Consider the following 23,896-nt stretch of genomic DNA (forward strand, 5'->3'; position numbering starts at 1 on the left):
TTTTGCAGCCACCTAGTGTACACTCTTGGGCTCCATCATAAATAAACTCAATGAGTGAACTGAAAAACAAATATCTGATCTAGTGTTGACCAGATAAATCATTGACTTGATCAACTAACGATACAAAAGGGGGACCATCAACTCGGAATCGGCATCATGAAGCTTCTTCCAGTTGGTGATCATAGGAGTAGCCAAAGGCCTGCAAGCATCCATGCAAAATCTCCTCAAGATCTCCTGCATACCTACCTTAGCCCACAGAGATGTGCCCATCCTCTTGCCTGACCTCCAACCCCAAAAAGTTATGCATCAGCGCCATATTAGTCATGTCAAACTTTGAAGCAAGATCTCTTTTTTGTTGGATGAGACTGTCCTCCCTTGTGACAAGTCATCCACATATAGTACCAGAATGTGTGGACCGTCACCTACCAAGATAAAGTATAAGTTCGAATCAGCATCACTCTTCTGGAATCCCATCTGCTGCAAGTAGGCGGATATCCTCTCATACGATGCCCTCGGTGCTTGCTTCAGTCCATACAAAGCTTTCTTCAGCCTACAAACATGAGACTCTCTCCCATGAAATGCAAAGCCCTCAGGTTGCTCAATGTGCACCTCCTACTATATAACACCATTGAGAAAGACCCTCTTCACATCCATCTGGTGAATCCTACATCCCATCTCAGTTATTATAGATATCATTACTCTAATAGAAGTATAACGAGCAACCGATGCAAAAGTCTCCTCATAGTCAACTCCCTCTACCTGTGACAACCCCCCCGCCACAAATCGAGCTTTGAACTTCTCAGCACTATCGTCTGCAACATGTTTGACCTTGTAGACCCACCTGGAAGTCACAACCTACTTCCCATCAGGACGTGGCACTACCTCCTAGACATCATTTCTTCATGATAGAGGCATACTCCTCCACCATGGCATCCCTCCAGAACTATTGTCTAGCGACCTCCCCAAAACTAGTTGGCTCTGTCTCCACAACATCTTCCACAAAGCCACCCAACCTCTCTGGTAGTCTACTCTTCCTCATTGAACACTTGGGTCTCCCCACTGCCTCCTAAGCCTCCTTCAGGATCTCCTGAAGCCATCTTGGCTTCCTCATCCCCGCAACCTCCTGTGGTGGTAAGGAAAAATCCTCAATTGGTGCCTCTCCTTCTGGAGAGGAAGGCTCTGAAATAACCAAAGGAGATGCTGAACTCTGAGATATTGCTCTTAATGATCCTGCACCAGGTGATCTGTTACCAAGCGAAACTATACCATGTGAACTTGCACCCCTGAAGAAGTTGAACCTCCTAATCTGGATGTACCACCTGATGCAACTAACACTTGTGGTGTGGCCCCCTGCTGAGGAGACTGCTTCTCTACCTACTCAACCTCTCAAGACCTCCTCAAATCCCTCTCCTCCTCAAATGTCACATCCCTCCTCAGGACTATATTCCTTTGTGCAATAAGATATATGTGGTAGCCTCTGTTGGTCTCACTATAACCCATGAGGATGCCCCTCTCTGTTGTGGGTTCCAACTTCATGTTCTTCTCCTCATGGACGTGTCAATATGTAAGGCACCCAAATATCCTGATGTGCCCAACTTCTGTCTTCTTTCTGGTATATATCTCTTCAAGAGTCTTGCTCCCTAAGACTCTGTGTGGGCTACTGTGCAGCAAATAAACAACATTGTTACACACCTCGGCCCACAAGAATAAAGGTGAACTCTAATCATGCAACATCACTCTAGCTGCACCCAATATGGTCTTGTTCTTCCTCTCTTCCACCCCATTATGTTGAGGGTTATATGGCACAATGAGCTCCCTCTCGATGTCAAAACTCCCACAAAAATCTCTCATCTCCATTGAAGTGTACTCACCCCCATTGTCTGATCTCAACACCCTGGTCTTCCTCCCTGTCTAGTTCTCCACAATAGCCTTAAACTCTTGGAAATGCCAAAAGACCTCATCCTTGGTCTTCCGAAAGTAAATCTAGGTCCTCCTGGAGTAGTCAACAATGAATGTCACATAATACTCATATCCACTCAATGAGACATGGGACATGGGACCACATACATCAGAATGAATCAAATCAAGGATACCTACAGCTTTGTTGTCACTACTCTGGAATGGTGTCTTGGTGTACTTTCCCAAAGCACACCCCCTGCACACATCATGATGCTCAACGCTGAAATCGAGCAACCCTACAACTATCTCCCTCAACATCCTAAAAGCTTCATGGTGCAAGTGGGCCATCCTCTTGTGCCACAGCTCACATAATCACTACTACTGGTCTGCGCTACCATAGCTTGAAGAGGCTAAAGCACCTCCCACTGCAGGCTCCAATCACACAAGCAAACTCGATACTGGATCCTCTAGGATATATCAACACTTGTCCCTTCCGGAACAGTACCTCATACCCCCTATCCTCCAAGCTGGAAACTAAATATCAAACTCTTCTTCAACCCTACAACATAAAGAACATTTGTCACCTTCAAAGGAGGTGATGACTCCCTCTAAAATGAAATTGTTCCCATACCTACTGCCTTGAATTTGGATTTGTCACCAAGCACAACCTCCAAGTCAATGGCATCCTCCAAAAGGCTCGTGAAGTGCTCTCTAACTCTAGTCATATGGCAAGATGCTCCACTATCTATGAACCATGCACGAGAAGATGTGACATGAATGGCTAAACTCACCACCAAAGCACAACTCTAAATCATCCACATCTATTGAAGTTGCGACTCCTTGTTTCTTCTTACAAAGTGGGTCTTTATTTAAGTGGGTGAGTTAAAAAATAGAAAGTGAGAATTAAATGAACATCTATTCTCATCCCTAGATCTAAATGAATCACATCCATTAGATCTTCGTGTTACCCAAAATGTCATTTAGAGAATGAAAGAAGAAGAGAAGCGGAAAAGATTAATTCATTCTTTCGTGAGCATTCGAGAGAAAGAGAAGAGAGAGCAAGGGGAAAATTTCTAAGCAGTGAGGAAGTGAAGGAGAACAACAAGAAGACATTTCAACAAATTTGGGCAGCAACATTTATTGGCACGCATCCCAAGCTAATACAAAGCTATTGACTTATTTCTGTTGTTATGTAACAGACAACAAGCAAAAATCCATTCTAAATTCTAATTCTCAAGTTTAGAGGCCTTGACCACTGTAACTGGGCAAGTTGCATTCTTTACTATGTGATTAGTCACACTATTTGTTTAAGTTACAAGTATCATAATAGTGTGGGAAGACAGTGACCTTTTGATTTTCACAGGCCCCTGATTCCTACCACAAGACAATTAAGAGGAATATCTCCAACTGCATCACATATTTTCTCTCTTGGATATCCCAGTATATCTTCACCCCAACGACATCATGAAGGAGAAAGGCACAGAAATCGAGGAAGAGGGACAGCAGCAAGGGCATGAATTTCGAGGCAAATTTGGGCACGAATTTCGAGGCAGCCGTATTGCTGAAATCCATAGGGTCCGTACAATTCATAAAGCAAGTTCTAGGCACATATTTCGAGGCTGGCCATATAGCATTTAATGTTGTTTTATTGCTATAAAATTTATGTTTTGCCTGTTCATTGATTGGCATGATTTTCGAGGCAAAGTGAAAGCACGGAAATCAAAATAAGTTGTAATTTGTGGTTGCTAGAATTTTTACTGTGTATTTCAGTTTATCTGTAAAAGCATTTTCAAAAATAAGAGCTCTCAAACTGGTTTTCCCCAAGAGTTGTAGGGGGTTTTCCAAAGTCACATTGACCAAAAATCATTGTGTTATTTTATGTGTGTGGCTGTCATAATTTTGTTGTGTTTTATTTCTACAATTTTAGTAGTTGTGAAATCTCTAAATATGTGTTTTCAGAAAAATAACGCATTTCCAGATTTTAGAATTTTTATCATGCTTGGATTTAAAACTAAATGCATAGAGTGATAACGAAAACTGATAACTAGAGTGGGTTGAAATTTTTTTAAACTTCATGCCTCGAATTTCAGGCCAGATCTGAACTCCCTCCTCTATTTTTGTGCCCAAACCCTCAAGAAATGTGCCCAGCGCCTCGATTTTTGCCCAAACCATGCAACCTTCCTCCTCAATTTTCGAGCCTCATTCTCAATGAAAATCGTGATGAAGATGTTGCTCCTCCTAGGAATTGGAGCCTTCAATCTCCGCTACAAATTCTCCTTAGCAAAACTCTCATTCTCAGCTCGAAGTTTCTCCTCTCCCCTTCTCCTCCTACTCTCTCAAGTGTGAAGTGAAGAATAATCCTCCCTTTTCTCCTTTTGTTTCTTAGAAAAGATTGAATCCCTAAACCTAGGATCCAATGGATGAAATTCGATCTCCAAATCTCAAGATGTGTGGTTGAGATTAACTCTCCTAATTGACCCCTCTAACACATTGGCCCCATTACTTAAAAGTCTCGTAGTACCTTTTTCAAGTTGTGTATCATGTTCTATTTTTCTCATAAAGTGATTTTTCAACTCGCTTTAATATTAGAAAAGTACACTTAGTACTTTACACAAACTCACTTTAAAGTACAAGTGACTTTAATATTAGAAAAGGCATGACATCGTTTAATATCGTTTCCACCCATGACATTAATATAACTCATGAATGTCACCAAAACAAAAGTCAGTAATGTGTCTACTAGGCTAAAAGGGATAAATGCCTAGTAACACCTCTCATTGGTACTAATTCCAACACTTTATCTGTTTACTCATGTATTACCCCTATAAAATACATTTATATTACACTATACACCTGATCCTTCACAATCTGTAACCCAGATTTTGGCTAATCCCACCAAATAAATGATAGCAAGCAATAACTTCAAAGAACGCCAATATTGATGAACTACACCTAAGACACTCGAAGACAATAAAGCCACTTATCTGATACCAATATTGCAAACAGAATATTCTACATTAAGCTGATGCAAGCTAGAAAATATCAGGAAGATAAACCAAGTACTTGTTTTCGACTGCGCTTTCCTTTCCCAAGTTCTGTCCTTTCCTCAATCCGTTGATCCTCATACTTGTCCTTCAACAGGTTATCCCAATAGTGGGCTCTTTCTGCAGCAGTGGCTTCTGCAAATTTGCGATCTGCCTCTGCTTGCTTTCTTGCCTCTTCAGCTCTAGCAGCTTCAGCCTCTTCTTCATCTACATACTCAAAATTTGCCACCTGCAAAATTTGTTACACAAATGTATGCAGATTAGAATTGTTTAACAAACCCTAATCAAAGTATCTTCAATTCCTTGATTGTATCAATCTGGCAGTGCATATTTGCATAGTCAAAGAAAACAAGGAAAAACATTATAACTTTAATCAAACTACTGCATATATCAATACTGCCCTCAGATGTAGCTATCCAACTTGAACACCATGCAGTAAAATAGTTGGTGCATTATGTTACCAAAAAACATAAAATGTCAAGATGCGTGGTTCATGACCCAAATGATGTGACAGTTGTAGTCACACAAAGTCCCGGATGACATAAAAGGCTAAATGCAAACTTTTGTTGTAGTAGTTCAGGCATACTAGGCCAAGGCAAAAGAGATTAAAGAGAGACAGAGACAGAGAAGTGGGGAGATATCATGTCAAATATTGCAACGTTTATTTAATGAGTATTAATGCTCTGTAATAAAATAATAATTTAAGTATATGATCAATGACATTGATGTTAAATGCATCTATGAAATTAGGTGAGCGATTCCCAACAAGAATAATTGATCTCTCTCTCTCTCTCTCTCTCTCTCTATATATATATATATATATATACACACACACACACACACATAGAGCAGCACATTAATATAATACATATTTTGAAGTTTCTGGTTGTTTAGAATGTACTTGTTCCATATACTAATAGACATAAATTAGAAGCTAAAAGTACAAAATGCATATTTGTTGGGTATAGCATTAAATCAAATGCATACAAAATATATGATCCAGCAAATAAAAAAGTTGTTAAAAGTAAAAATGTAATCTTTTATGAGAGACCCTCTAATGTGCATATATTTAAAAAATGAAATTTTGACAGGAGACGTAGAACAGAAGAGGTCAAAGAAGAGGAGGAAGAAAAAGCCAAGTTAAAGTTGGAAGGACAAGATGGTAGTTAATCTCAAAGGCAAAAATTGATCTTTTGAAGTATTTTAAGCCCCATCTAAACAAGTCAAAACTCTTCCTTCAAGTCGGCTAAAAATAAAGGTGTCTTTTCAAATGAAAATTATTATGCCTGCTCAGGTCGGCTCCAGTTAAGAACTCCACCACAAAACACATATATATTACCCTACCCATGGACAAATGGAGGTAACAAAATCAGTTGATTTTAGGAAAAACATGGAACAGTCCGAGGAAAATAAAAGGAACAATCTAAGGCTGGAGCCTCATTGAATATCTGAAGAAAGCCAGTTGTTTCTGAGGAAAATTCATGGAGCATTGTTTTGATCATCTGAGTTCTGTAACAGAGACATATGCTGAGCCCTAAAACACATCTGAGCAAAGTCGAGGTCATCTGGAGCAGGTTTGGAGTGTTGATTATAATTGAAGCTGTTCCAACCAGATCAAGTCTGCATTTGGTAAGAGTTTTTTAGACTGTTTTACCTATTATCCTTTGTTTGAAGTATTATTGCTGGGCAGAATTTGAAGACTAGTTTGCAGAGAAAAAGGACCTCTTCTTGAACCCTGACCAAATCCATCTAAGGTACTCTGTACAGTGAATTTCGAATTTTCGGCCCACTGTGACAGTGAATTTCAGCCTCTTCTGTGGGCTGTTGCAGGCCTGAATTTTGGCCTATTCTGTGACAGGTCCAAATATTTCTGAAGATGTTTTAGTCTTGTATCTGAGGCAGAATTAGCCACTGTCTTACGTCATCTTCTTGAGGTGATTTTGACCCTGGTTACAGCATATCTGTAGAATTGTTCTGAGAAAATTGAAACAGGTCTGATGTTTGAAGCTGAGGCTTAAGATTGAACCTTGAGAGCAGACTTTGGCATAGTATCCTGTAGTAGACCTTTAATTTTTCTGGAGCAGACTCGATATTTGTTTGATAGCAGACCGTTTATGCCTGTCTACATATTATGGAGCAGCCCTAGATAGAAGTTTGGAGTGGACATTGATATCAAGCTTGGAACAGTGAATGGTGCATGTTTTGACACTTGCAAAAACCTTAAAACAGGCATGAAGCAGAACTTCTCTGGGGCAGATCATAACTTTTGTAGCAGACCTCAAATATTATTGGAGCAGGTTTCGACACATGTAGCAGACCTTAATAATTTGGATCAGACCTCGAATATTTTGGAGCAGACTTTTGTAGCAGACCTCAAATATTCTTGGAGCAGACTTTTGTAGCAGATCTCGAATATTCTTGCAGCAGAATTTTGTAGCAGACCCTTGATATGTGTCTACATATTCTTAAGAATACTTTTATATTGGAAGTCTTGAGGCAAGCTGTGAAGGACAGTGTAAGGGGCTCTGTGGTATTGATCTGAGGTGTGAAGTTTGGCTTACTTTTGTAGTGATTGAATGTAATTGGCTCATTGTCTCTGTTATGGGAGCCCAAGAAGATTTGTTTTACCTTTCATTCTATAGGTTGGCAGGGTGGTGCTAGGGAAGAAAGTTGTAACTTCCTTCAGGAGGTTGTCGCCTCCTTCCAGTGGTAGCAGATAAGTCTTGGCATTCTAGCCCTTCCAGTTGTAGCTTGTAAATCTGGATGTTGTAGCTTCCCTTAAAATACAAATATATTGTTCATACATATCTTGTGTTCATTTGATGTGATGTTATTGGTTAATTGTTTTGATATTTAAATGTAGTGAGCCTAGATAACTTTGCCCTTGGGGCTACACAATCACCAGATAAATTGAACAAATTCTAGACACGTATAGAGATCACAATTATATTAACATGCAGCAGGTTCACAATATATAATCAATTTTAATTAATGTTGCAATAATCGCGATCAGAATTAAATCAGCAAAGGTCCAGAAAAACATATATTATATAAAACAAAAACAAAAACAAAAAATCATAAAATTGGGGATAAAATTGGTACAAATTCTCAAAATTAAATTAAATAATAATAATAATAATAATAAATAAAATAAAATAAAAAATACGATTTTTTAGGGTCTGATCGCAATTTTTTCGAGAAAAAAAATCGCAATTAAATCGTTAATTTTTCAGAATGAAAAAATAGCCAATTTAATCGTTTTGGGGAAAAACACGCAATTAAATCACAATTTTCGCAACAGTAATTTTAATTTAACAATTGCTCCTAGGGAAAACTTGTGATATAAGAACTGGCAATTATATTATTGTAACTACAATCAAGACTCCAATCACAATTCTGATCCAACAGCCATGTACAAGATTGCTTATGAAAACAGATTGAACCTATCTTAAACAATTTTGTGACTCTAGTGATGCCCTAACTGCTGACTGCCCTATTAATGTATTCTATTACATAGCCAGCTGCTCCATGTCTGACACTAGTGCCAACTTGATGCCACATCCTAGCATTGTCCTCTGTTGCTTCAGTCATCATTCCTCACTCGCGGTCATCGGAACCCTCATTTTACCTTTTCCGCGGGTACAACCGGTTACAAGACCATTGTTTTGGCTATTTCGCAGCTTCAATTCATCATAGAAGCCTTCACTTATGTTTTTCCGCAGCTACAGCCTGAAAGAGGGACCCACGCATATCCCCTTTTGCGGCTTCAATTGGTCACAAGAGCCCTTGCTTATTTCTTTTCGCAGCTACAGCTTGACATAGGGGCCCTCGCATATCTCCTTGTGACTTCAATTAGTCACCAAAGTTCATGTTGTCACTAGGAATCCAAGTTAACGGAAACACCTAAAGAATTTGCCGGAAGCGCAGATTCCTGCTTCCGGAATGGAAACAGACACTGGTCCGAAACGTCGTAAAAACGTTTTTGTGTCATTTCAACAAATCGGCAACTTCGGATTTGGAATTGGATATGTTTTCCACAAAAATTGTGATCAAAATCCACACTTAAAATGTTAAAAGGCGTGAAAATTTCTATAGCCATAAATAAATAATAAAAATGAAGTAATCATATTTGCAAGTAACGCACTATAAACATTGTCTCATAACATCTTTCCTAAGTCTTTAGAAACAAGAACACTCCATATATTTATCAAGGATTCTCACTACTCAAAAAAAAGATAGATGTTCAAAAACGCAAATAGAAGGATTTGAATAATGTCTTTGTAAAGAAATTTAATTGAGCGATTAATTTTCAGTTTGGTTAAGGTTTTGTTAATAGTCATTGATTTTGCTCTTGATCGCATAAATCCCTCCAATATAACAACCCTTCTCTAGCCAATATTTTGCCTGCATATAGTTAAGAGACCAAGATGACGTTGAGAAGATTGAAATGTTCAAATAGGTCTTGACGGATTATCCCAATGGTCCCATGGACCTTTCACTGCCATGCATGGAAGATAGATACCATATGTCATGCATGATACGTTCTTTGAAGGAGTTGGTCCCGAAAGCAAAGAGGTTGTAGCATTTCTGATTACATTATTAATGATGATGACAATGTTTATGCTAAATTGATGATGATGATTTGTTTATGTTCATGATGATGATTACGTACATTTATTTTAGATATAGAATCTAGATTCTAAAAGATGAATGGCAATATGAAATTCTTAGATATATATATATATATATATATATATATATATATACCATTTCCTTGTTCTATCGTCTCTGGAATTTTTGAAAATTTGTCGTATCCGTTTCAAACCATGTATCTGTATATGTCTCTGTATCTGGTTCAATGCAACATAGCCAAAAATACCTCGCTTTGCATCCACATGTTGTTATTCATAACAGAGTCAAAGTTTACCCTTACGCTACATGATCCGCACTTCAGCTCTGTAGTATTGGCCTAGAAACTATTGTTTGTTATAGAAAGTGGTCTGATCTACTACAGCACTCCACACAATCAATCACAGAGAGACTCGCTCCATCTTAGTGGGCTTAAATCACCAACCACATCACTACAAGAGTATGTATCATGGCAATAACACTTCAGCGATTTTGGTCAGTCAAAGGAACCCTAAATTTGTCCCTCTTTCAACCTACAATATATTTGATTTGCCTTGGAAATAATCACAAAGCAAGTGTGTGTGCCTCAATTGAGTCTGTTCCAAGATTTCGTTTGACCTTTAGAATAGCTTATTATTAGGATCTACTTTTACTCATCATTTGGATATTATATGTCCAAGATATTCTACTTCTTCCTTCCCAAAAGTGCATTTGGACTTCTTGGCATAGCACTGATGTTTTTCTAATACAGTAAGAACTTGTTCCAAATGTTGTAGATGCTCCTTCCATGTTTTACTATAAATTACAATGTCTTCAAAGGATACTAACACAAACTTCCTTAGATATGGACGGAATAGCTCGTTCATAATAGCTTGGAATGTTGTCGGTGCATTGGTTAAACCAAAAGGCATTACTTTAAACTCATAATGACCTTCATGTGTTCGGAATGCAGTTTTTGCTACGTCTTCCAACCTTATTTTGATTTGCTGCTACCTCGACTGTTAGTCCAATTTTGAGAAGTATTTAGCACCATGTAGTTCATGCAACATTTCATCAATAAGAGGAATTGGAAACTTGTTTTTAATTGTTATTTTGTTTAGTCCTCAATAATCGATGCATAATCTGAACTATCCATCTTTCTTTTGATCTAATACAACTGGAGCAGCATACGGACTTTTACTTTTAGCGATGATACCACACTTTAAAAGATCTTGGACTAATCTCTCCATTTCAGTTTTTTGATGATGTGGATATCGATATAGTTGGATGTTGATGGGATTTGATCATGCTTTCACTCCCATTGTGTGTTGGATTTCTCTTTTACGAGCCATCTTCATTGGAAGGTCTTGGAATACCTTTGAATTAGCTCTTGGACTTCTGGCGCTTCTTCATTGACCAAATTCGAAGTTAACATTTCTAATTGATGACATTGTACTACATAAGCTGGTGCCCCCTTCTGAATCATTTTCATCATCTGGGATGATGAGACAATTTCGTTCTCAGGTGGCTAGAACCCATATAGTTTGTATTTATGTCCTTCCCATTTAAAATTTATAAATTGCTTTTGATGGTTGGCAGAATAAGTACCAAGGGTTTGTAGCCATTGTATATTTAGGACCACATCCACTCCTCCTAATGGTACAATGTAGAACGGAGATTCTAAATTAAAGTCTTGAATCTACAATTTGACTTTATGGCATTTCCCTACCTTTTCAATTTTCTTACCATCAACTACCATAACCTTCATGTTTGGCATGGGAAATGTGAAAATGTTGAGTCTCTTCACCATGGCTGAGTCCAAAAAATTGTGGCTGCTACCGGTATCAATCAAAACCATTAGCACCCACTATCTTAAAAGGAAAATCAAAGAAGCCATCGAAATAGAAAAAAAGGAAGAACAACATGAATCGTGACGATGGAATAAGACTAAGTAACACCTGGAAACCTTTATTTGAAATCCTAAAAAGCCAATGATTATCTCATATCCCTTATAATAATTTAATCCCTCTTCTGTCATTCAAAATAAAAATTAATCTAACATCCTCTTCAAAAAAAATTAATAAACAATTCTAAGATTTAATTAAATTTTGTAACTATTCATTTATTAATCTAAAATTATGAACGTTTGCAAGGAAATTTTACATTCTTTTATTAATTACAATCTTATAAGTATTATATGAATTTACATCAAAGATGGTAATAAAACTTTGATATTTCAAATTTGAAAAAATAATAATAATAATTAATACTAGAATCAAATAGATTATAGTGAATTAACTAATTAAATCCCTAATGTTGCAAATTCAATATAAGACATCAATATTAATTCTAAGCATTAATTAAATTTCAAAACTAGTCATTTCTTAATCTAAGATCAAGAATACTAAAAAAAAAAAGATTCTAATCATATTTTATTAATAATCTTATAAGTAATTTAGGAATTTAATTTAAAACTTTCTTGATTCAAAATTTAATCATTACCAATTAACAATAAAATTTATATATACAAATAGATTATAATGTATTAATTAATTAAATCCCTAATGTTTTAAATTTCCAATTTTTCAATATATTACCAAATTATTTAGATTTTGGCCAACTAAATCTCTTACATTATTCCTTTTCATAATCCATATATATACTCTCAAGATTAGCTCTTGGATACGTCATTAATATCTTCTTAAATCTATTGGCGTATCCCCTAATGATGGACTCACTTGGTAGTCTGAAACATTGGGTTCATAAAACTCTATAACAGGTTATTCCTTCACTACCTAAAAAACCATTACATTGTTCTTCTTGATATGTCCTTCTAATTTTCATGTTTGGGGTTGTGATTTCCTATCATAGCTGATAATGATACTTGTGGAATGCTCTCGTCATCTAGTTTTGGAGAGAATTCCGGGGAATCTTCGATTTCTTCTACGTCTGATTCATCAATGTCTGAATCATTAATTGCTTCACCCTTCCTTCGTCATCTAAAGTCGGAAGTGTTGTTTGCACTGATTTATGTTCACCAAGTGCCCTTTTAAGGTAGGATACATGGAAAACGTTGTGAATGCGACTTTTATGGGGAAGGCTTAAATTGTATGCTACTTGGCTGATCTTTTAGTTGATCTCGTAGGGTCCATAAAACCTTAGTGCCAATTTGTTTTTTCCTCTTTGTTTCAAGGACAACTGCTTCTAAAACTGGAGTTTAACAAATACCCAATCTCCAACTTCAAATTCTCTCTCGATTTTATTTCGGTCAACTCGCTGCTTCATATGATTCTTTGCATTATTTAGAATTTCTTTTAGAGTTTGGACGACTTTTTGGGTTTCTTCTAACTGGTTTTTAACAATTGGAAGCTTCGTCTCGATGATAGCTAAGTCCCTCCATTTCAGAGGTCTGTAACCGTACAGAGCTTGAAATGGAATCGTTTTTGCTGACGTCTGGTAAGTGGAATTGTACCACCATTCAGCAAGATGTAACCACTCAACCCACTTATTTTGTTTGTCTGTGGCATAACAATGTAAGTAGGCTTCTAAACATTTATTGACAACCTTTGTTTGGCCATCCGTTTGAGAATGGTAAACTCAACTCATGTTTTGGTAGGTTCCTATATGTTTGAAGAATTCCTTCCAAAAATTACCTTTAAATTTAGCGTCTCTATCGCTCACAATGACCTTGGGAAATCCATGTAATTTGCAGACATTTTTGCAAAAATATCTCAGCAATTTGTTTTGTTGAGTCTGATTTCATCATTGCAATAAAGTGAGCATACTTAGTGAGTATGTCGACTACTAAAAGAATTTTATCCTTACCATCAAACACAGGTAAACCTTCAATAAAATCCATTGATAATTCCTCCCATTTCTGATTCAAGACATTTAAGGGTTGAAGTAGTCTAGGTGTCATAATATTTTCATTTTTATTCCTCTGGCATTTATCACATTCTGCCACATGTTTTTGAATATCCTTACTCATTCCCTTCCAAAAAAGAAGATTGTCCTACATTATATTAGGCTTTAAAGAATCCTACGTGTCTAGCTGACAGTGAATCATGCAACTCTTTGAATATCTTGTCTTTAAATTTAGAATTTCAATTCAGATAAATTCTTCCCTTGTACCAAAGAATATCGTTATTCCATTCAAATTTTGAATTCTAAGGCAGGTTAATGATTATAACACTTGTTTCTGGATCTTTTTCATATTCACTTCGAATCTCATTAAGCCATTTGGGAACAACAACTGAAATTGCAAGTAATGATAGTTCTTCGTCTTTACTCGGCAAAACAACAGCTACCACATTATCTTTCCTTTCCTTATTTAATATATCCATGTCAAAGGTAGCAATTTTTTCTATCCATTTTTGTTGTTCTATAGATCGTGTTTTTTGTTGCAGGAGATGTTGAAGACTACTATGATATGTTCATATTAAGAACTTACTTCCCAGGAGATGTTGTCTCCATTTGGTTAATGTGTGCATAATAGCAATCATCTCCTTCTTGTATGTAGACTTAAAGCATTCTTGCTTATTGAGCTTCCTTCTTTCGAATGTGATTGGCTGAACATCCTGCAGTAGTACTGCTCCTATGCCAAAACTTGAAGCATCACACTCAATTACAAATGGTTTTGAGAAGTCTGGAGTTACCACTACTGGAGCATTAGACATAACTTCCTTCAAGCCTTCAAAACACTTTTTTGCTTCATCATTCAATCGAAATGAGTTCTTCTTTAGAAGGTTCGATAGTGGTGCAGTTATATGGGCATAGTTTTTAATAAATCTTTGATAATACCCTGTCAATCTTAAGAATCCTCTTAGCTTACAGATATTAACTGGTTTAGGCCATTCTCTTGTACCCTTGATCTTATTAGGATCTACTCTTACTCCTCCTTTGGATATTATGTCCAAGATATTCTACTTCTTCCTTCTCAAAAGTGCATTTGGACTTCTTGGCATAGAACTAATGTTTTTCTCATACAGTGAGAACTTGTTCCAAACGTTGTAGGTGCTACTTCCATGTTTTATTATAAATTAGAATGTCATCAAAGAATACTAACACAAACTTCCTTAGATATGGACAGAATAGCTCGTTCATAGTAGCTTGGAATGCATTACTTTAAACTCGTAATGACCTTCATGTGTTCAGAATGCAGTTTTTGCTACATCTTCCAACCTTATTCTGATTTGCCAATACCCTGACCGTAAGTCCACTTTTGGGAAGTATTGAGCACCATGTAGTTCATCCAACATTTCATTGATAAAAGGAATTGGAAACTTGGTTTTGATTGCTATTTTGTTTATTCCTCAATAATCGATGCATAATATGAACGATCCATCTTTCTTTCAAACTAATACAATTCGAGCAGCGTACATACTTTTACTTTTTGAGATGATGCCACACTTTAAAAGATCTTGGACTAATCTCTCAATTTCAGTTTTTTGATGATGTGGATATCAATACGGTTTGATTTTAATGGGATTTGATCCTTCTTGTACTTCTATTGTATGCTCGATTTCTCTTTTAGGAACCATTTTTATCGGAAGGTCTTGGAATACTTTTTGTGCCTTTGAATTAGCTCTTGGACTTTTGGTGCTTCATCGTTGACCAAATTCGAAGTTAGCATTTCTAATTGATGATACTGTACTACATAAGCTAGCGCCCCCTTCTAAATCATTTTCATCATCTAGGATGATGATACAATTTGGTTCTCGGGTGGCTAGAACCCATATAATTTATAATTTTTCCCCTCCAATTTAAATTTTATAAATTGCTTTCGATGGTTAGCAAAGTAAGTACTGAGGTTTTGTAGCCATTGGATATCTAGGACCACATCCACTCCTCCTAATGGTACAATGTAGAACAGAGATTCTAAATTAAAGTCTTGAATCTGCAATTTGACTTTATGGCATTTCCCTACCTTTTCAATTTTCTTATCGTCAGCTACCATAACCTTCATGTTGGGCATGGGAAATGTGAAAATGTTGAATCTCTTCACCATGGCTAAGTCCACAAAATTGTGGGTGCTACCGGTATCGATCAAAACCATTACATTGTTCTTCTTGATATGTCCTTTTAATTTTAATGTTTGGGGTTGTGATATACTTGTCATAGTCGATAATGATACTTGCAGAATGCTCTCGTCATCTATTTCTCGAGAGAATTTCGGGGAATGTTAGATTTCTTCTATGTCTAACTCATCAATGTCTAAATCATTAGTTGCTTCACATTTATACAAGTTCTTAGTCTCTTTTCCTTTAGCACACCCATGTTTAGGGTCCAATTTTTCGCCACAACGTTTACACTTGCCCTCTTTCATTCTTTGCATTTCCACGTTAGTTTTTTCTCCTTCACGAAGATGTGGTGAAACATATTTTGTGTTATCCATTGTCACACCTTGGGAAAATCTTCCTCTAGAATATACTCTTTCAACCTTCAGCCACCACATTTTTTCATCCTTCTTTTCAGCAGCTTTTGCCTTCTGTCTGGCTACCTCTATAGAAATGATGGCATGAAGTTAAAGCTCAACCTGGATATAGGATTTAAGTCTCATGATGTATGACTGAATCAGACGAGTTTCTAATAATCCAGGTACTTGTGTCGCCAAAATTTCCCATTCTCGAGTGTATTCGTCCACATTTCCTTTTTGTTGCAATCTGGCGAGTGCTGAGAAGAACTCTTTTTCCTTGACACCTTGGAACCTTTTAAAGAATGCATTTTTGAATTTCCTCCAACTGATAGTAAGTGTCGTATTTTTCCAACACATATACCAATTATATGCTTCGCCTTCCATTTGCATGGAAGCATACCTGACCTTTTCATCATCATTGTCAATATCGTAAATTTCGACATATTCTTCTGCTTTATTGAACCAAGCAACGTTGCATTTTTCGTTGTCTTCAAATTTGGATAGCTCAAGTTTTGCTCTTCGTTGATATGTAGCTATCAACGTGGCGAAGAAAGGGTGTTGATTTGAAAACAACATATTGGTGTATGGATCCTAGAGCTAACTATTTTGAACATTCGTGTTACTATTTCCTTTATTAGGCGTGGAAGAAGTCTTTGTAAACTCGGGTTTCTCATGTGAGTCTAACAATTTTGATGAATCTGGAGAATTGAGATGTTGAGTAGCCCCATTATTCTTGGGTATTTGATCGAGCATAATCTTCATACTATCGCAAATACAGGGCAACATCGCCATTGCTTGATCCACCTTACATGAAAGGTCTGTCTAATCCTTTTTAAATTCATTCATGTTTTGCTTGAGCTGACTCTCTAATCTCTTTGTTGTCTCTTGGAGCGCTTCGATTTTTTCACCATGTCTGGCCACCTTAGCCTCCAGATCAATCAATTTTTTATTGAAATCAGACATCGACATTGATGAAGACATCGAGCGAGTCTGAAGTGGAGTATAGTTATCAAGCTTAACTCTTTTTCTTTAATTGATCCTACTTTTTTTTAACTCCCCCTTTTTAAAAAAACTCTACGTCTTCTCTTTTTCCTTTTATTATTATTATTATTATTTTATATACTAATTATCATAACTATATGTATATATAAATTATACCATAATAAAAAGCGTTGAAAGAAAAAATCGAGGCCGACAACAACAAGACAACGGTGAACAAATGTATGGTGGTCAAATCAGCGGCTCAAAACGGATGATGAAATGACGCAATGGTCAATGGAGACAACACAACGCAAATGTCAAGAGGATGATGGTTGGACAGTGGGGAAAATACAGCAATCGAAGAGGCAGGGAATGGTGGCGACGGTCAAGACAATTGTGAGAAAACGGACCTGGGTCGGGGGACGACTCGTCGAGAAACAATAGAACAGGGTGTCGATAGTGGATTTAAGCAACTTACTGAGAGGGTCACTCACAAACACAGACAGCAGGAGTGTATGCACTGTGTTGACGAAAGGGTGTCAAGGGATAGCCACATAGAGAAAATTGGACAGTCGTTGGAAATGATGGTCGGAAAAACAGAGTAGGTTGATGGCAAGGACAACAATGGTTCGATGAATGAGTTGGACACAGTGGAATAAAGCAGGAAGAAAAAGGTGACAAGGAAATGGCTAGTGCAGCTAGATGTGACCGAGGATCGTTTGGCTCTGATACCAAATGGAGTAGAGAAACTCTGCATTGGACAAAATATATATATTTTATTGATAAACTTGAATGATGATTTATAGTGTGGGAAGCCCTGGTTTAAATACAACCCCGGGTGCCTCTTGGTGAATGGGCATGATCTTTGATCATGCCCTTTGCCTAATTAACTAATAGTTATAGATTATTTTTTACATAACAGAGAGAGAAAACCCTACTATAAATTATGCGGTCAAATTTGAAGTCAACTCAGTCAACCTGTCCCAAACCCCTCGAAAATTATTCCAATAAATGCGACCTCCAAAAATCAAACTTCCAATCTCCAAAACTTAGTCAACACTTGGTCAAACAACCTTGGTCAACACTGGTCAATGCCGGTTTGAAACTCTGAAATTTTCGGCTAACAAAACAGTCTAGAAATTCATCCTCCTTTCACACGCACGAAGTAGAGAAGGTTACCTCCAAGTTGTATGAACCAAACATGAGAGGAGAGAGAGAGCTATGTGATGAGATGAGTGATGAGATGAGTGATGTTCAAATGAGGGAGAGGTCGCTCCTATTTATACACTTCGTTGAGGATGAGGAGACACATCTATTTGGCTTCATGAGCCTACATTTGACTAAGGTCGACCTTGACAATTTGTGTATGAGAGAGAATAAATTCAAAATTCCATTTTTTCTTGTCAAAATGAGATGATCCTTATATCAAAATCGTACTTCTCAAAAAGAGGAATCCAATGCAATAATCATCTCCATCATATGAGTTGTCCTAATGTGGAATTTGGCCCTAGTTGGCAATTTTGACACTCCCTGTCAACTAGGGAGAGAATTCCACCTGCTAATCTATCTATCATCATGTACCATCACTACCTTGCTCTGCTCTGTTGAACCATGAAGTAATAATGAAGAAGAAGTGATCAAGAGTGAGTCATATGATCATACCACTCTCCACTGACAAAAGTCACTCCTTGATCCTAGATCAAGTTGTTGAACACCATGCATCATAGTCATAGGAAGTACAGAAGAACATGATGCATTCATTGGTAGTGTTATGGTCCCTAACCATCTTTTCCCAACTTATTAGCCAAATGAGAGGTATTTCCCATGAGTCTTAGACTCCTTGTGTACGATGTGTGTCGGGGCATCAACAGGAGAAGGTGAACCACTCATCCTGCTCATATGCCATAGGAGAAGGTGAACCACTCATCCTATGCATATGTAAATCGTAGGGGAAGGTGAACCACTCACCCTGCATGCATGTGTCCAAGTATGGGAAGGTGAACCACTCACCCTACACACATGTCAACCATAATGGGGTATCATGGGGAAAGGTGAACCACTCACCTTGTATCCAGTGCACCACTAGTGGAAGGTGAACCACTCACCGTATGGTCGCTCATAGCTCAAAGAAGTACCCCAAGCCCCCAGGAGCTCCCAAAGTTCAGTGTCCAACTCATAGAGGACCCTCATAGGATGGTCATTCCACAACTCCAAGTCTCTCCTGGAGGGTTAAGAATTTGACCTTCCCCAAAGGCTTCGTGAGAATGTTTGTGACCTTCTCGTCCGTCCTGATGTGTTGGAACCTTATTTCTCCCCATTGTACCATATCCCACTCTAGTTGTCGCAGAAGATCATGGTGGTATATAGCACGTGCTCAAATAGTTCACTGAAGAGCTTCCTCAACCAAACTACTTCACAACAGGCCATATTCACAGAAATGTATTCGGCCTCGATAGTACCTAGTGCAACCGATTTATGCTTCCTGCTCATCCAAGATATTGAAGCAAAGCCCAAACAGAGGCAGCACCCAGACGTGCTCTTACGATCCACTACAATACCAACCTAGTCAGCATCTGAATATCCATGTAACCTCAAGTTCTCAGCAGTGTATCTCAGTCCATAATGGATTGTGTCCTAGAGATATCTCTAGAGATTCTTAGAAGTGATCAAATTAATGTTTTGATGCTCGACCATAAACTGCCTCAACGTGTTCATAGTGACACATATCTCAGGATGGGGGTTGACCAAGAACATCAAGGATCCCACAAGCTAATGATATTCGGAAGGCTTCGCTAATCTGGGCCTAGCAGCAATTCCACATAACTTTGTAAAGTTGAGTTCCATCTGACTAGTCACGGACTTGCAATCCGCAATCCCACATCTCTCAAGTAGCTTCAAAATGTATTTTCCTTGAGAAAGGAAAATCTCACCTCACTTTTGCCAAACCTCTAGCCCTAGGAAAGGACCTAGCATCACTTCCACATAGCTTCATAAAGTTGAGTTCCATCTGAGTAGTCACAGACTTGCAATCCACCATCCCACATCTCTCAAGTAGCTTCACAATGTATTTTCCTTGAGAAAGGAAAATCTCACCTAGCTTTTCCAAACCTCCAACCCTAGGAAATAATGCATCAGTACTAGGTCCCTCATCTCGAACTCAGAAGCCAACTACCTCTCGCATTGATGAATGAGACGGTCATCACCTATCAGAAAGGGATCATCCACATAAAGTACCAAAATGAGAGGTTTATCCTTTTCAACCTAGAAGTATAGGTTCAGGTTAGCATCGCTCCTTGTGAATCCCAGCTTCATAAGATAGCTATCAATCAAGTTTGAGAGAGCTTCTTTGTACTCAATGAAGTTCCGTAAGGCACCACTATCAATCAACCAATGATCCAATGTATTCGGAGGAGAGGCGGTGGTGAGCGAAGAAATAAGATAAAATTATTTTTGCTTTACAACATTAACTTCTTCATACCTAGAGTTTCTTGACTTCTTGGGAGGACAACCATTTCCATTTCGAGCAGCAGGAGCATTCCTCTTTCCTTGGTTGTTGAACTTGTTGTTCCTTTGCTTGCCATTTCCTTTGAAGTTGTTGTTATTGTTTTCATCATCTCTTGGAGTATACTTCTTGTGAGGACACTCTCTAATGAAGTGGCCAGACCTGTTACAATTGAAACATCTTCATTTTCTTCCTTCTTTGATTCCTGGCTTGAACCCTAGACCTTGATTTCTTGGACCAACATTGCTCTTCCTCTGAGAATGAACAGAGAAGGTGGTAGGATTGTTTCCATTTGAAGGCTTGTATCTTTCCATCATTCTTATTTCTTCTTGAGTGCATCTAACCAATAATTCATCAAATCCCAGAATCCTGTCATTGTTGAGGATGGTAGTGTTGAACACATCCCATTATCACATAAGGCCTCCAAGTGCAATAAGAGTGAACTCCTTGTCACCAATGATTTCTCCAATAGATAGGAGATCATTCTTGATCTTGGTAATCCTCAAGATTGGATGGATTCTCCTCTATCCATCTTGACGTCTTTCAACTTGTTGTTGAGAAAGAGAACTTGATTTGCATTATTTACTTTCAACATCCCAACCATGTTTCCAAATAAGAAATATAGGCAACCAAAGGCTTGTAAATAGAATCAACAATAATTTTTTTAGCTTTAACCACACCTTTATTGTACTATGTGTGTGCAGTTGTGAATGCATTTGAAGGAGGCTCCACTACTCTTCCTTTGACATAGTCCATAGCATCATTTTCTTCCAATGCCAAATCTAGAGACATCTTCCATGCATGATTGTCGAATTTGTCCTTAACCTTGTCCACAGATTTGAAGTAAGATGTAGTCGTCATTGGGACTAGTTCCAAGCCCTTGTCCAGCTTCCCTTAGTGATTGATTTTCCTCACTCTTGATTGGGCTTTGTTTTCACTCGAGCTCTGATACCAGTTTAATTTTAGATAACAATGGTATGTTCTATGCTTTAGCACAAACTACTTCAATGTTCCTTTAGTAGCCCAATGACAATTTCAATAATATCCAGTAGCAATCACATTAACTTAAACACGTTGATAGTAAATGCAAATAAAACATAAAAACATGTGCAGAAGACAAGCCAAGACAAGAGGACACAAGATATGGTGGATGCTAGGGACAAACCTCAATGTTTGAAAACCCTTTGATCAAATCTTCTTATTATTCTTCAATAGTTCAAGAGAGAGAGAGAGTGCAAATATCAAATTAACTTGCCCAAAAATATCATGTCAAATCAACAGTCAACTGCAACCCTAACCAAAAAGTGAACAGTGGTCAAAGCAGCTCCAAAATGTCTTCCAAGCAGCTCGCCCAACAACAAATAAATTCGACCTTCCAAGAGGGTCAAAGTTAACCCAAAATAATTTGGTCAAACCAGTCAAAGGAGAGAGAAAACCCCGCTTTGAATTCTACAATCTAATCTGAAGTCAACTCAATCAACCTATCCCAAACTCCTTGAAAATTATTCAATAAATGCAGCCCCCAAAAATTGAATTTCCTGCCTCCAAAATACAGCCAACACTTGGTCAAACAGCCTTGGTCAACGCTGGTCAATGCTGCCCTGTAATTCTGAAATTTTCAACCAGCAAATCAGTTCAGAAATTCGTCCTCCTTTCACACGTGTGAAGTAGAGAAGGCTGCCTCCAAGCTGTACAAACCAATCAAGAGAGGAGAAAGAGAGATTTGTGATGAGATGAGTGATGTTCAAATGAGAGAGAGGTCACTCCTATTTATACACTTCGTTGAGGTGAGGAGACACATCTATTGGGTGTCATGAACCTACATTTGACTGAGGCTGACCTTGACAATTTGTGCATGAGAGAGAATAAATTCAAAATTCCATTTCTGCTTGTCAGAATGAGTTGATCCTTATATCAAAATTGTACTTCTAGATAAGAGGAATCCAATGAAATAATCATCTTCATCATATGAGCTGTCCTAAGGTGGAATTTGGCCCTAGTTGCCAATTTTCACACAAGTATACCACACGGATGTCAAAAGTGAATTCCTAAATGGGCATTTGAAAGGAGAGCATATCAAGCAACATAATAGACAAGAGAAATGGGGTATTTATATTGATAAAGCCATTGCATAAATTAAAACAAGTCCTTTGAGCATAATATCAAAAGACTAGTAAGTATCTTAGATCAAGAGGTTTCAAGAGAAGTGATTCTAATACTGAGTTGTATATGTGGATGACTTAATCAATACAAGTAGCAGTAATGGCATGATTTAGTAAGAAAAATATAGTCTTTGCAAATCATTTGATATGAATAACGTGGGATTATCATATTAGTGTTTGGGTATTGAAGTTTGACAACAACCAAACAGGGATTTCATCTGACAAGGGGCATTGAAGTTTGACAACAACCAAACAGGGATTTCAACCGACAAGCAAATTATGCTTCAAAATCGTTGAAAAAGTTCAAAATGGAAGTCGTAATCACATCAAAACATAATGTAGGTTTTTCACATATAACCTACATATATTGAAAACACCTCGTAGGTTGGTAATATACTTGAGAAGAATAATAACTTCATGTTAAAAGGTTTTTCATATGTAAACTAGGCAAGTGATACAAATGAAAATAACTCTACAATAGGTTATGATTTTACTCTTGGCAATGGGAGGTGCTTTCATAAGCAATAAAAAACAATCGTATTTATCTCGTTCCAAAAGACAAGTAGAATACAAAGCAACAACCGGAGTAACATGTGAAGGAATGTGGTTACATAGATATTATGTGATTTGAAATTTCAATACACATATTCACCAAAGCAATCAACGAGTTCAAAAAAATTCAAGAGATGTTACGAGTAGTGAAAAATGTAGAAACATTAAAAAGAAGCATTAAATATTGAAATGTTTATTTTAACTAAGAAGCAAATAATAATGTCATAAAGTGGAAATATATCATATATGAAAAATGACATTTATGTCAAAGTGTTTAGGAAATTAAGTAAATTACATGGGTGATTCCAAACAAGAATTAAAAAACTTGCTAGAAATATATAAACACTTTATATAATTGGAAGTGCATTGATATAATACATATCTCTCATTCACACTCACTCACTTCTCCCTTGCATATTCACCATATTATAAATTAACATATGAGGCTTGTTCCACTTCACTTCTAGAGATCCCTTTACATGTGTCCCTCCAAAACCGCTTCATCACACACCGACATCAAAAAGGAAAATGATAGATGGCTTTATTGAACTAACGCCGCCCATTGATTCTCATCCCGCCATTGATAACAAACAATGGGCACAATACAAGGGCACAACTTTCCAATACATGACTAGATGGTGGCATGATTCAAATATTCTCATATTCATTTCAATCTCCTTCACGATTTCCTACCCCCGCCCCCCCCCAAAAAACCCCAAGCCACTATTATCAG

At 37.5% G+C, this 23,896-nt stretch overlaps 1 protein-coding gene across 3 annotated transcripts in view; it reads right to left on the reverse strand.

Moving 5' to 3' along the window:
- The window catches only part of PKL (chromatin remodeling factor CHD3 (PICKLE)), a 234,948-nt gene that overhangs the window by 43,557 nt on the left and 167,495 nt on the right, over positions 1-23,896 (reverse strand). For all 3 annotated transcript variants that reach the window (XM_089460627.1, XM_089460626.1, XM_089460625.1), the window contains one exon: positions 4,963-5,172. In XM_089460627.1, the coding sequence (XP_089316753.1) occupies positions 4,963-5,172 (210 nt within the window). The remainder of the gene's footprint in view (positions 1-4,962; positions 5,173-23,896) is intronic.

The sequence above is a fragment of the Pinus tabuliformis genome, chromosome 7, assembly GCF_031772625.1.
Source record: "Pinus tabuliformis cultivar Carrire ecotype Pingquan chromosome 7, CPIR1, whole genome shotgun sequence".
NCBI lineage: Eukaryota > Viridiplantae > Streptophyta > Pinopsida > Pinales > Pinaceae > Pinus > Pinus tabuliformis.